The sequence below is a fragment of the Rhamphochromis longiceps genome, linkage group LG22 (assembly GCF_057381845.1).
Source record: "Rhamphochromis longiceps isolate RC_006_pf linkage group LG22, R_longiceps_female_GT1.1, whole genome shotgun sequence".
Taxonomy (NCBI): Eukaryota; Metazoa; Chordata; class Actinopteri; order Cichliformes; family Cichlidae; genus Rhamphochromis; species Rhamphochromis longiceps.
Window position 1 is genome coordinate 23,685,074 of NC_140577.1, and position 13,108 is coordinate 23,698,181.

At 40.0% G+C, this 13,108-nt stretch overlaps 1 protein-coding gene across 1 annotated transcript in view; it reads right to left on the bottom strand.

Annotated features, from left to right (window-relative positions):
* Window positions 1-4,460: 4,460 nt before the first annotated feature.
* The window catches only part of csmd2 (CUB and Sushi multiple domains 2), a 290,206-nt gene continuing 281,558 nt past the window's right edge, over window positions 4,461-13,108 (bottom strand). Inside the window, exons 70-72 of the mRNA XM_085395216.1 lie at window positions 11,086-11,218; window positions 10,162-10,339; window positions 4,461-9,626 (exon numbers count right to left, since the gene is read on the bottom strand). Coding sequence (XP_085251342.1) covers window positions 10,180-10,339; window positions 11,086-11,218 — 293 coding nt within the window. The 3' untranslated portion in view covers window positions 4,461-9,626; window positions 10,162-10,179. The remainder of the gene's footprint in view (window positions 9,627-10,161; window positions 10,340-11,085; window positions 11,219-13,108) is intronic.

The window sequence follows — 13,108 nt, forward strand, 5'->3', positions numbered from 1 at the left end:
CAGTAATACAAAAAACACAAGACTAGACAAGGGCATAAGAACTAAGCAGGGAAGATAAGGGAGAGGAGAGGAGAAAAAGTGCGTCCGCCTCCTCCGAGAGCCAAAAGGAAAGTGACATGACATTTTTGACAGTAACATTTTTTTACCGATAAGTGCTGCACAGATAAATTAAATGTTTCTCAGAGGAAAAACTTCCCAGTCATGTGGTGTTCTAAAAAGCAAACGCTCATGAGTACGTGACACATCCTGTCGTGTCAAACACTTCTGCTCTTAATCGGTGCGGTGATTCAGCAACAGGCACCCACACTTTAGAAGCTTAACCCTCTCAGGCTCAAATTAAACTTTTTGTTGCTAATGCACAACCAAGCCCTGCAGTGGTACTTCTGAGTAAAAAAAAACTCAGAAAATATGTATGTGGGGTAATCAGGTTGTTAGTATTTAACTGTTGCAAATCGACAACGCCTGCCTCGAGAGGGTTAATAAAGCATTCCATTAAATGCTGAATGTCAGACGTCTCTGGCTCATAGAGCGACAAACAAGATGTCAATGCCTTAATGCCCCAACTCAGGCAATATAACATTATCAAAGGGGACCCACATACAGAGTCCACATCAAGAGGTTTGAGAGGTGGTTTCACAAGTTTATCAGCCAGATGATTACAGGATTCTTTTCCTTTTCATCCACTTTTTACTTCTCGTCTAGCTTTAGTCACTTACGTCATATTTAATTAGACTAGGACACCAAAGACTACTTTATTTTGGGTTTAAAGACACTCCTTCACAACAACCCGTTAGATTTGTCTCGTAAGCTTCATCTTTTCTCCTTTACCTTAAGATTGAGTTTCAGTTTAGTCACTCCATGTGAAATAGTTTAGCTTTTTCCTTTTCCTTCCAGCTTTTTTGTTCAGTTTTCCATCATTTTTGTGCCACACCTGTGTTGAGGTAGTCAGTCAGTCTCTTCAGTGTATGAGCTGGCAGGTTGTCTCGTCAGACTGAGACTCAAGACCCCAGACTCCTTGTGTGTTTTTGTACTTCCTTGTGATTGTGCATGACCTGTTGCCTGACTTTTGGACCTTTCCTTTTTCCTCATCACTTGCTTCACAAACAAACACCTGTGTATGAATATATCTACCTGGATAAAAGATTGGGATTTTTGGATTGATTATTCAATGAGCAAGCTAATCTGGAGGATAGCTGTAAGAGCAGTGAATGTATGAGCTGAAACTCTGTTTGGATCTAAAAGAGAAAGCCACTGTCCTCATTAGTGGAAGGACCACTCCCCTTCACAACTGAGGTACCAGGGAGTTAGAGTGCATGCCCTCACTAGATCTATTGATCAATTATCTCCCTATTGGTGAAGATGTTTCCTGATAGTTTATATTAATTCATCCTTGTTGAGATATTACTGATTAATAATATACAACTCGAGCTGACTTCTCTCCCTGACTTTCTCATCCAGACTTTTTAAAACATTTTTACTCGCTGCAAAAATATTGCGAACACGAGCCATCGCATTTTCAATTTTGTCTACATCTGCACCCAAAATCACAAGATGCATTGTAATACTCCTTCTGACTCAATTTCGTGTAGTGTATTTCTTGTTTTCTCAGATCATGAAGTGTGCGCATGCTTGCAATGTTCTTTTAAAAAGAAAAAAGAAAGAAAATAAGCTTGGAGCCATAAATTCCAAGCTTATTTTGACATCAGGTTGCATCAGGCATACAAGTATACCAGCAAAGACCCATTAAGATGTTTACTGGTATATTGGGGGGAGTCATTATTTCATCCATGGCTGAATTGATCATTTTTATGCTAGTGTCATTTTAATGGAGAGAGACAGAATATCAACACGTTACATAAAAGTATTGAGGTTATTGGCATGAGTGGAATAAATATTTGATCCCAAATCAAAACATGAAACTCAACGATAAGAGTTTGAAGTTGGTCACCAAGTTTGAACACATGTCAGGAGGGATTTTTGTTCACTCCTTTATACACAAACTCTCTATATCCTAAAGTTTCCTGGCTGCTGCTTGGCAACTGAAAGCCTGTCCATTTTCCCCTCAATCTGGTGAAGTCGTCCTGTACCCTCAGCAGGAAAACCACCCCTTGACCTTGGTGATGGTGTTCTGTGGTTATACTCCTTTCAAACACAACAGGTCGAGTTGGTTCCAACAAGCTTGATTTTGGTTTCATCTGTCCATGGCACGTTCTCCCAAGCCTTCTCTGAATCATTTAGATGTTCACTGCCAAACTTAAGAAGGGCCTGTACAGTGGGGCAAAAAAGTATTTAGTCAGCCACCGATTGTGCAAGTTCCCCCACTTAAAATGATGACAGAGGTCAGTAATTTGCACCAGAGGTACACTTCAACTGTGAGAGACAGAATGTGAAAAAAAAAATCCATGAATCCACATGGTAGGATTTGTGAAGAATTTATTCGTAAATCAGGGTGGAAAATAAGTATTTGGTCAATAACAAAAATACAACTCAATACTTTGTAACATAACCTTTGTTGGCAATAACAGAGGTCAAACGTTTACTATAGGTCTTTACCAGGTTTGCACACACAGTAGCTGGTATTTTGGCCCATTCCTCCATGCAGATCTTCTCGAGAGCAGTGATGTTTTGGGGCTGTCGCCGAGCAACACGGACTTTCAACTCCCGCCACAGATTTTCTATGGGGTTGAGGTCTGGAGACTGGCTAGGCCACTCCAGGACTTTCAAATGCTTCTTACGGAGCCACTCCTTTGTTGCCCGGGCGGTGTGTTTTGGATCATTGTCATGTTGGAAGACCCAGCCTCGTTTCATCTTCAAAGTTCTCACTGATGGAAGGAGGTTTTGGCTCAAAATCTCACGATACATGGCCCCATTCATTCTGTCCTTAACACGGATCAGTCGTCCTGTCCCCTTGGCAGAAAAACAGCCCCATAGCATGATGTTTCCACCCCCATGCTTCACAGTAGGTATGGTGTTCTTGGGATGCAACTCAGTATTCTTCTTCCTCCAAACACGACGAGTTGAGTTTATACCAAAAAGTTCTACTTTGGTTTCATCTGACCACATGACATTCTCCCAATCCTCTGCTGTATCATCCATGTGCTCTCTGGCAAACTTCAGACGGGCCTGGACATGCACTGGCTTCAGCAGCGGAACACGTCTGGCAGTGCGGGATTTGATTCCCTGCCGTTGTAGTGTGTTACTGATGGTGACCTTTGTTACTTTGGTCCCAGCTCTCTGCAGGTCATTCACCAGGTCTCCCCGTGTGGTTCTGGGATCTTTGCTCACCGTTCTCATGATCATTTTGACCCCACGGGATGAGATCTTGCGTGGAGCCCCAGATCGAGGGAGATTATCAGTGGTCTTGTATGTCTTCCATTTTCTGATGATTGCTCCCACAGTTGATTTTTTCACACCAAGCTGCTTGCCTATTGTAGATTCACTCTTCCCAGTCTGATGCAGGTCTACAATACTTTTCCTGGTGTCCTTCGAAAGCTCTTTGGTCTTGGCCATGGCGGAGTTTGGAGTCTAACTGTTTGAGGCTGTGGACAGGTGTCTTTTATACAGATGATTAGTTCAAACAGGTGCCATTCATACAGGTAACGAGTGGGGGACAGAAAAGCTTCTTACAGAAGACGTTACAGGTCTGTGAGAGCCAGAGATTTTCTTTGTTTGAGGTGACCAAATACTTATTTTCCACCCTGATTTACGAATAAATTCTTTACAAATCCTACCATGTGAATTCATGGATTTTTTTTTCCACATTCTGTCTCTTACAGTTGAAGTGTACCTCTGGTGCAAATTACTGACCTCTGTCATCATTTTAAGTGGGGGAACTTGCACAATCGGTGGCTGACTAAATACTTTTTTGCCCCACTGTACATGTGCCTTGTTGAGCAGGGGGACCTTATGGGCGCTGTAAGATTACAGTGACATGCGTTGCCAATGGTGGTTTCAGATCACTAACAAGCTCCTCCCATGTAGATTTAGGCTGTTCCACCAGATCTACAATCTTGTCCCTGATATCCTTTGACAGCTCGTTGGTGGTTAGAGGTTGGAATAGGGAAAAAAAAAGATCTTTGGACATGCTTGTACACATAATGAGTTAAGACCAGGAGTATCTGTTTTGAACAACTGATTGTAATCTGTGTCACATACTTAATGTGATGTGATTTGTTTTTGGTTGATATTCTGTGTCTCTCCATTAAAAAAAAGTAACATACATGAAAAAAAAAACACCATAAAGAGCAAATCAGATATTCTGACCCACAATTGCAACACGCACCAGGAACACTGGATATATGGCCTTGCCTCTTCCCCCCTTAGAAAGGCTATACACGATACATACATTATACTATGCATTAACTAATGATTATGGGTTTGAGGCAATAAACACAAGAATTCACCCAAGTGGTAGGTTTTATGTTTTATTCCAAAACCTTCAAAATAAGTTTCAAGTTCAAGAAAGTAGAATAAGCTTAGACACAATGCAAAGCATCATATACAGACAGATAAAATACATTTTATATATTGCAGACAAGCCATGGTGGGTCTTACATATGTACAGTATGTATGTAAACTTTTATATACAATCTTTTTTACATATACAAAAAAAGCCTTGTTTCTATTTTTCTTTGTATATATTTATATTTATATATATATTTATATATATATATTTATATTTATATATAGATTTTTATATTTATATATAGATTTTTCATATACTCCCCACTAGCATTTGTACTACAATAATGAAAAAGAAAAACATTTACATATATGTCAATCCATTTTTTCTTTTTATATTACAAATGTATTTTCATAAAAATATATCTCTGTACAAAAAAAGGTTTTTTTTTTATTTGTTAACATATTCTCTTATCTCAGAGATATTTCCTCTGCAGTTGCTCTGTCGTTGCACAGTCTGCTTAAGCTCACGTTTGTCCACGTCGTCACCGGTAAATCCTTTTGGTGTACAGCGAGACACCGACACTGGCTCTTTGCCTTTCGCCGTTTTGTCTTTTTTTTTTTTTTCTCGTTGAGGCCTTTAATGGCCATGTCGAACCTGCTTGGGCATTGCGGGTTTTTCAGTCTCACATAGAGACTAGTTGAGAGATTTACAGAACTGGCTTGAAAAAAACATGTTGAAAGAAAACAAAATGAAAATATGGGACTTTATAAGTTTGTTGCCATGGAAAAACTAACAGAAAAATATCTGGTAATAAAAAAGCAGCTCTTTGTAAATACTTTGCTATATTATACTCTAGATAAATTGGACATTCTGTTTTTAGTCCAAAGATAACACATACTGACAGGTTTTTTTTATATTTTTTTTTTATCCATTACTGCACACAAACAGAGAAAAAGTTGTGGGATTACAGATATTCAACACAGTATAGATAGATAAATTCTGGTGCACTCAGTGAAATGAAATACATTCAGTAGTTTTTGAGCAATAAATCCAGTGATCTGATCACGAATGATCCTACTACCACGCTGCTCGCATTTCACATTGAAAGAATAAAACTCATTTAAGCTTCAAAGCTTTTCAAAATACATCCCTTCCCTCTCTCCCCACGCTTTAGTCCACTAGAAGAGCTGAAATGGGCTGAATAGTGAAGGCAAATTGCATGGAATGGGCCTGTAAAACACAGCGGGGAAGTTGAGATTTGTTGTCTGGCCATCAATATGTGGTGGCAGTGAGAGACGGGAGATTATAAATGATAGCTGATGCAGAACGTGTCACACGGCATAACTGATGGATCGCTCGGTCTTTCAATACATGTGCAGTGCTGTCCTGTGCTGCGCGAAGAAAGGGAGAGCCGTTGGTCGGGTCCCTGACTGCGAGGAAAACTCTGTGAACTTTTGAAGGAAACTCAAAGACCATAGCTGTGGTGTGTTTCATTATAGAAGAGATGGGAGAGCAGGACAGAACCCAGAGCTGTGACCGGCTGATAACGAAAATGAACTGAAGATGAGCGCCGTTTGTGTCTTAAAATATGCAAAGAGAACCAGGAAGTAGCCTGCTGCTATTAAGAAAGACTTAATTCTGACTCTTAGAGCACGGCTTCATTGAGAGCTCTGCGATCTTTACTTTCATATGACTGGACTTTCTGGGCTAACACTAGATAGGTTAAATACTTCTATAGATGTACTGACCATTAAGGGAAATGTATCCATAAAATGGTTTGCTTGACATAAAAAAACAACAGCAGAAATAAATTAAGCAACATCAAGACGTGACAGAATAATAAATCTTAATTTTTATCACTATATGTCTAATTCTAAATCGTCTGAATTTGGATAACTTTCTTTGGTTTATTTTTAAACTCGCAAAGCAAACAGAGGGCAAACACCCAGCCGAGCACGAAGCCAACAACATAAAGTCCTGGCCATTAATCCTTGCACACCAAAATACAGTACGACTGAGCACACGGCTCGTTTGGGGGGGAAAAAAACAAACTGATGGTGACTCTGGCATGAACCTAACAAGCTCAGATTTTCAGTGAGATCAAAGATTAAAAACAGATCTACAAAGCCTGCGGACTCTTCAGTGTGTGTGGGTTACTCAGGCAGGGATAAGGGCTTTACCGAAAACCCTAAAAGACTTACATTTCTAATATCTGACATAACAAGAGGAAACCCCCCTTCCCAAAGAAAAAAAAATCCTAGGAAAGATACTGGAATTCCTTAACATAAGAACACTGCGTCTAAAGCATATTTATGATATAAGGGGGTAACAAGGCACTATAATTAACATAAAGTGCTTCCTGGAGGTACGAACATGAAAAAAAGAAAAAAAGAAAATTGTGTTTGGCCCTTTTTTTTAATCCTTGAATTTGTGGGGAATGAGCCCTTGTTAGTAAAAACAATCATATTTGTGTGAGCGCTTGCTTCTGTATTATGTTAATCCAGATTTATAGTCTAAATCTAGGCAAACGGAATTGCTTCCTCTGGGGTTCGTGAACACGCCGTCCTTATTTACACGTGTTCGTTTGATCGTTTTGTGTAAGTTGGGGAAAAGACCGCTTGAAAGTGCCCTCAACAGAAGCTGCGATTTAATAATGAAGCTGTCCACTTTGCTGACATATTTGGAGCAATTTCACAAAAAAAAACAAATGAAATGCAACGTGCAACAGCCACAGAAAACTATAGGAACTGAGTAGCAGCTCCTTTGAGATAATGCGCGAGCGACTTCTCCTCTCCCTGTGAAATATCCAGGGTAATTCAATCGTTTCCTCTCCCATCAATTCACTACCAGAGCAAGCACGGGGCAATATTCTATCTGTACGGCCGAGATAAACGCGAGCTTTAAAAGTAATAAAATTGTAAAAGCAATTACCGACCCACAGCGAAACTGATTGAAGAAACAATACGGTGATTGGTTTCAAAAGGTCTGGAATTCTGAGGGAAATTATGTACAACGGGCAAATTTAAAGACTTCATTAAAAAAAAGAAATGTATAATAATAAGAATAACGCAGCAACAAAAATCCATAAGATGAATTTCCTTTTTTGATTTTAACACACTCACACACACAAAAAAGGAACTAAAGAAGTGAAAAGGATCTGAGCGTGTCCTGATATTGGGAATGTAAAAATGAATTTTCTTATGGGTTTGATAATGAAGCTAAAATTAATGCAAATTAGACGTAATGGCCCAATTTGCTCCTGTGAAATTCGCACACTATTCACCTCACCTAGCAGCTGCAGGTTAGCATTTACAGGTACGGGAGCACACACAGACACACACACACACTTAATACGGGTCACAAAGCATTCGTATTTTCATCAGACGTGTCATTCACCAGCCAAGGTAGAGCCCCGCTGTTATATTAGATGACAGTTTCCTCCTGTGTTGCATTTTCAATATAATTTTTTTTTGCATATCACTCCCCAGTTGCCATAGATATGGGGAAGCGTTAGCAGCAAAGACATAAACACTTTTTTCAACCCCCTCCCAAAATCATATTTATCATTTCCGCAATTTTTTTCTTTTTCTTTTTTTTTTCCAAAGGGGAGCGAGCTGTCAGAAGTGAGCTTGCATGAAAAAGACCTGAATGCAATCCAGAGGGAACGCATCTCTCGCTTCATCCATTCTTCAAACCCCATGCGCCTTCATTTGAACATTTCCAGAGAGCGAGAACATGACCGCACTTTGATCTTTGTTTTCCTAAGGCCAAAGTTTAGCGGAGCTACTGCTGCAACTTGTGTCACCTTTTAATCCAGTGAAACGAGCAAAGCTGGATCCGGGATTAAAAGAAACTTTAAAAAAGAAAAGAAAAAAAGCAGATAGTGTAATCTAAATACAGATTTGCTGTGCTACATTGTGGTTTGTTGCGACATGGTCCCTTCTCCTCAAGGGCCTCAGAGCAGAGGTGGCGGCATGGTTAAAAAAAAGCCTGTTTTTGGAGCAAATGTCAAGAGTACTTCCCCTTGCTTAACCTTTGATTCAAGTGTGTTAGCCTGAGAAGTGAATTTGTCTCTCTTCGGTCCCTTTGATCTATCTGATCGATCGCTACCAACCAAAAAGAAAAGAAAGAAAAATGATGGAGACTGGATTTATAGATTGTCGACGTTTAATTTACTGGTTTTCGGAGCCTCTGAGTTGGCGTAATCCTAAACTCGTAAACTCAATACTTTCACTTCTTAAAGCAACAAAAAAATAAAATAAGACAGCATTGCGTGTTTGGTTGGATTTTTAGGGTGAGAACAGATGAGGGCAGCTACAAGATGTGCACATGAACATACGCACTCACACTCGCATGTACAACTCTCACTACAACCTCACTAAGTGCTTTTTTTTTTTTAAATTTCAGCAGCCCAAGCTACCTTTGAACCCCTACACTGGACACAGCTGCCTCGCCAAGCAGAATTTTATTCCTGCTACAAAAAAAAAGATGAAGTCGAGTGTGTCTGTGTGTGTGTGTCTCCAGCAAGGCCTTCAAAAACTCACTAATTTTTTAATTCATCCTCTGCCAGAAACTGAGAGGTCCCCGATGATACTTTTCGAGAACCTCAGGAGCGGACAGCTGGGAAGAAAACTGGCATCCAGCGACTCAAAGAATAAGGTGAGCAGCATATAAGAGCGAACACAATAAAAATAGCTAATGAGAAACAAAAAACAAAAAAACGAGAAAGATGAATCGAAACAGTCCAGACCGTCTCCCTCAGATTCACACACAAGCCAATACGCCGCTGCCCGTCTTACAGTTCGCTTGCACAGAGGCCTCCGTAAGCTACAGGTATATTTCTCGACTTAAAAGTTTACAGGTAAAATTCCCTTTGGGTTTAGGCGGTGAGAAAAGTCATCACAGCTTTGCTCCCAGTCGTACTCCCCGCTGGCTGCAGTTTAAGGTGGAAGCTTTTCCTCAAAATATGGAGAATGATCAAGAAACCACGTAAAGTTACGAAAAGCGCGTTGTTGTTGTCGTGTGTTCAGATGGTTGTCTTCACGTGGTTTCTTTCTGTTTGTTTTCTTATCGCCAGCAGGTAAGCGCCTTTTCCGCTGGAGATGTTTCTTGAAGGTATTTCAGCAAATAAAATAATCTTTGTCTTGCCCTCTGCTCAAGGAGCTATAGATGTCCTCAGCTGGCACGCAGGCGAGGACGTGGTGCACCTCTCGTCCCCGGACTGAATCGGTGATGTAACAGAGGATGAGTGTGTAGAAAATGGTGGGGAAGGGTGAGGGAAAAGAGATATATTCAAATCCAGGAAACAAGAGAAGTGGGTTGAAAAGAAAAGGATAAAGAAACAAACAATGGAGACGATAAAGATGACAGAGAGCAGAGAAAATATATGCATTAATGTCATTTTCCCATGATTCCAAATAACCATTCTATTTTTATAAACAAACTACACTTTATTTTTTTTATACAATTAATATGATGGTGTGCGGATCAAAGGGAAGACTGCAGGAGGAAAACCAATCCCTGGTTTTTTTCTATTCATAGAAAAGTCTTTATGGGACGAAGGTAAAAGGTTGAGTCTGAAACTACATTCGGAGAAACTGTGTCTTGCTTCAACAGTTGTGGCGCCTCAGATGTGCGATTATCTCAGACTCACGTTATCTACGCTCAGAGAAAAATATGAAATCATGGATGCCTGAAGTTCCAAGTTATTTTTATATCGTGCAGCCAGGGTGACCCAACGGTGGTGTGGTACTCACCTTCAGAGGAAGCGGTTGCTATACAGCTGTGCACACTGTGCTGACTGTGAACTCTGTCTCATTGGCCATGATGTCAGTGGGTTGGATGTTGCGGTCATACATGGGGTTCTCGAACGTGGCTCGCCCGTTAGTGTTCTCATGGCCCACGTAACCATTGAAGGGAACTTTGGGTCTTCTTCTAAAAAAACAAAACAAAAGGAGGTGTGGGTGGGGGTGGATGAACAATAATCTTTATCCACTCCTAGCACCAGATGTTCCTAATGTTGTGAGCATCCACAATCTGCTGTGTCATGGTTACGAAGCAAATTTTCTCTGCAGGGAAGGTTTCCTGTTATCACAGATTTTCTCATATTGAGGGTAACATATGCCTTTAGTGGATTAAAAAAAGTGAAGTTGAAGTTAATGTATTTTGGAGGAGGATGCATATACTCAAGCAAGAGCAAACTTCACCAACTTGGAAAGAACTTCAAGTAAACATATTCCCTGTCAGCTTCTCTTATATGCATGTGTTGTTTTCTCTCCCTTGTCACTTGTCTTGTGTCATATCGGTCTGCTTCATGCCTCTGCTGTTCCCTGTGTCTGCAGTGTATTGTGTATTTTGAACAATAAAGCATGTGCGCCTCAATATTCTTGCAGGCTCACAAAGTAAAAAAGAAAAGGAATCCGTGCAGAATATGGGTAACCTAATCACTGATGCAATGATATTGCTTTTATAAACATAGGGAGAATGACTTGAATAGGATGCGGCCACTTGGATGCTTCATTTCCTGAAATGTAATCGCACTAAGCATTTCTTCAGCACTGTCAACAAATAAAATAAGCTATCAGAAAATGTTGTTTGTCATTTTTCTGGTCTTATTCAAGGACACTCCTCCTTGAATAGGGAAATAATAAAGATCAGCTTGGAGTTGTAGCGAGCCTTACCTGTGTTTGTAGAGGTACAGAGCGAAGCCTGCAATGATCATGGCTATAAAAGGCACTAGGATGGCTGCTGCCACTGAACTGCTGTTGGAGGCAAAGTTGTAGCCTTGTTGGTCTCTGCTGGGATCTATACTCTCTGGAAGAGAGACAGACAAGAAGTTGAGACATTACATGAGCATTACTTCAGCGTATGACTACAATTAAGTCCCATAAAAAAAAGTTCCAATAAACAAAAGTGATATTATCCTCCTCAGTCCATAAGTGGAAATAAATAGGATAACAATTTCATAAAAGAATTTGTGATGACTGAAGAAGGCTACCAGGAAGACTCCATTTATAAATAATAGCCCGAGCAGCATAAACTGGCTTTTTTTCTTCTTCTTGGTTTATTGCTTTACTTTAGCTTCATTTCGCCCCCTGGGAATGTCAAATTTCATTATCCCAACAATGACTCTTAATTACTGACATCAAAGCCCGACAGCTATTAACTCATTTCAGATTCATTCTCTAATTTATGGAGGTGTGTGTCTGTAACAGCAACAGCGGAGGAGTGACAGCCCACCTGTTTGCCACGGAATGCCAAAAACACTCCAATAAAGGATGAGAGACAAACAGGAAGGAATTAAATTAGCGGGTTGTGCGGTGTTTGCCAATCAACCCCCCACCGCACACAAACAGATGCACAAACACAGGCAGACCGCACTGGCGGTTACACCGCCGAGTTAAAAACAAAACGCAAAATGTCGACAAATTAAGTTGGATTATTTCAAAGATGTCTAGCCCACCTCCCACACACGCATCTGCTTTTTAAATTTTTTTAAAATAAACGCTTAAACCTGCGTACACATGAATACCCTGGTATAAGCCCTAACCCTCGGTATTAATTAAGAGCTGTTTGCTCAATCAGTTTGTTGTAGCAGGATGTGCATGTGTGTATCTGTGGACCGCACCCGCTGTTCAAACACCTTTGTCACTACAGCAGATTTTCACATCCACTTTCACCGTGTACACACACACACACTTAATCTATGTTACCCTCGGCGTAACTTTGCGCTCAATTCCAAATTCCTGCTTGTATCTGATCCGTCTTTGTACCTACACTTTGGCTTCTTTAGTTTGTCTAGCAGCCAATATGGAAGCATCTCCAGCGTGGGCTTTGCTTTTCAAAAGCTGCTAAATTCCTCTGAAATATGTCTCTGCAAATACGAAAGCAGCCAAAGCAGCAGCAGCATTTGCGATTTAACTGTTTATGTGAATACGAGATATGACATCATGTGAGCAGATTAAAAAAAAAAAATCTGGAGGACAGCGGATCTATTTTAAACATAACAATGTCACAATTCATTCTTCCTCTACTCGTTTCTCTGTATAGCGCAGCGACCTTTAATGAATACCGTGAGCTAAAGAGACTCGGAGCGAGGCAAAACCTATCACGGGTACGTGAGAAATTAACAATGCTTAATCAAGCGTCCCAGACTGCTGATGGAAGCTTAGGACAAAAGTAATCTTTCATTTAAGTTATTATCAGATTACTAAGCAATTTAAGGTACCCACTCAGAAATCACACTAAGCCCAATGTACGGTTTCTGTTATAGGAACTTTAAATTCACGTCCCCAACTTTTCCCATTTTTTTGTGGATTAGTTCTTAAACCAGAACTAATATGAAGAATGATGTAAAATTAAAGAATAAATGTACAGCAATACAGTTAAAAAAGGGCCTTAAATATACTCTCTTTTTTATGACACATGCATCATTAATTTCTGACATAAAAGAAAGCCATGTATTGGTGCATTGAAGCATTGTATGTCAGGTGGATCTGACACAAAAGCAATGTTACTTCAGGTTTAAAGGTACAGTATGTAATTTTAGGGATATTGTTCAACAGAAAAAATAATATTGTACTTATAAATATATACACTGATTAGTGAGCCATAATGGCTTCCAACACACTGATGCATTCTCCTAAAGTTAGATATAATACTTTCAAAATCCATAGGAGCAAGTGCTTTTGATGTTTTGATGTT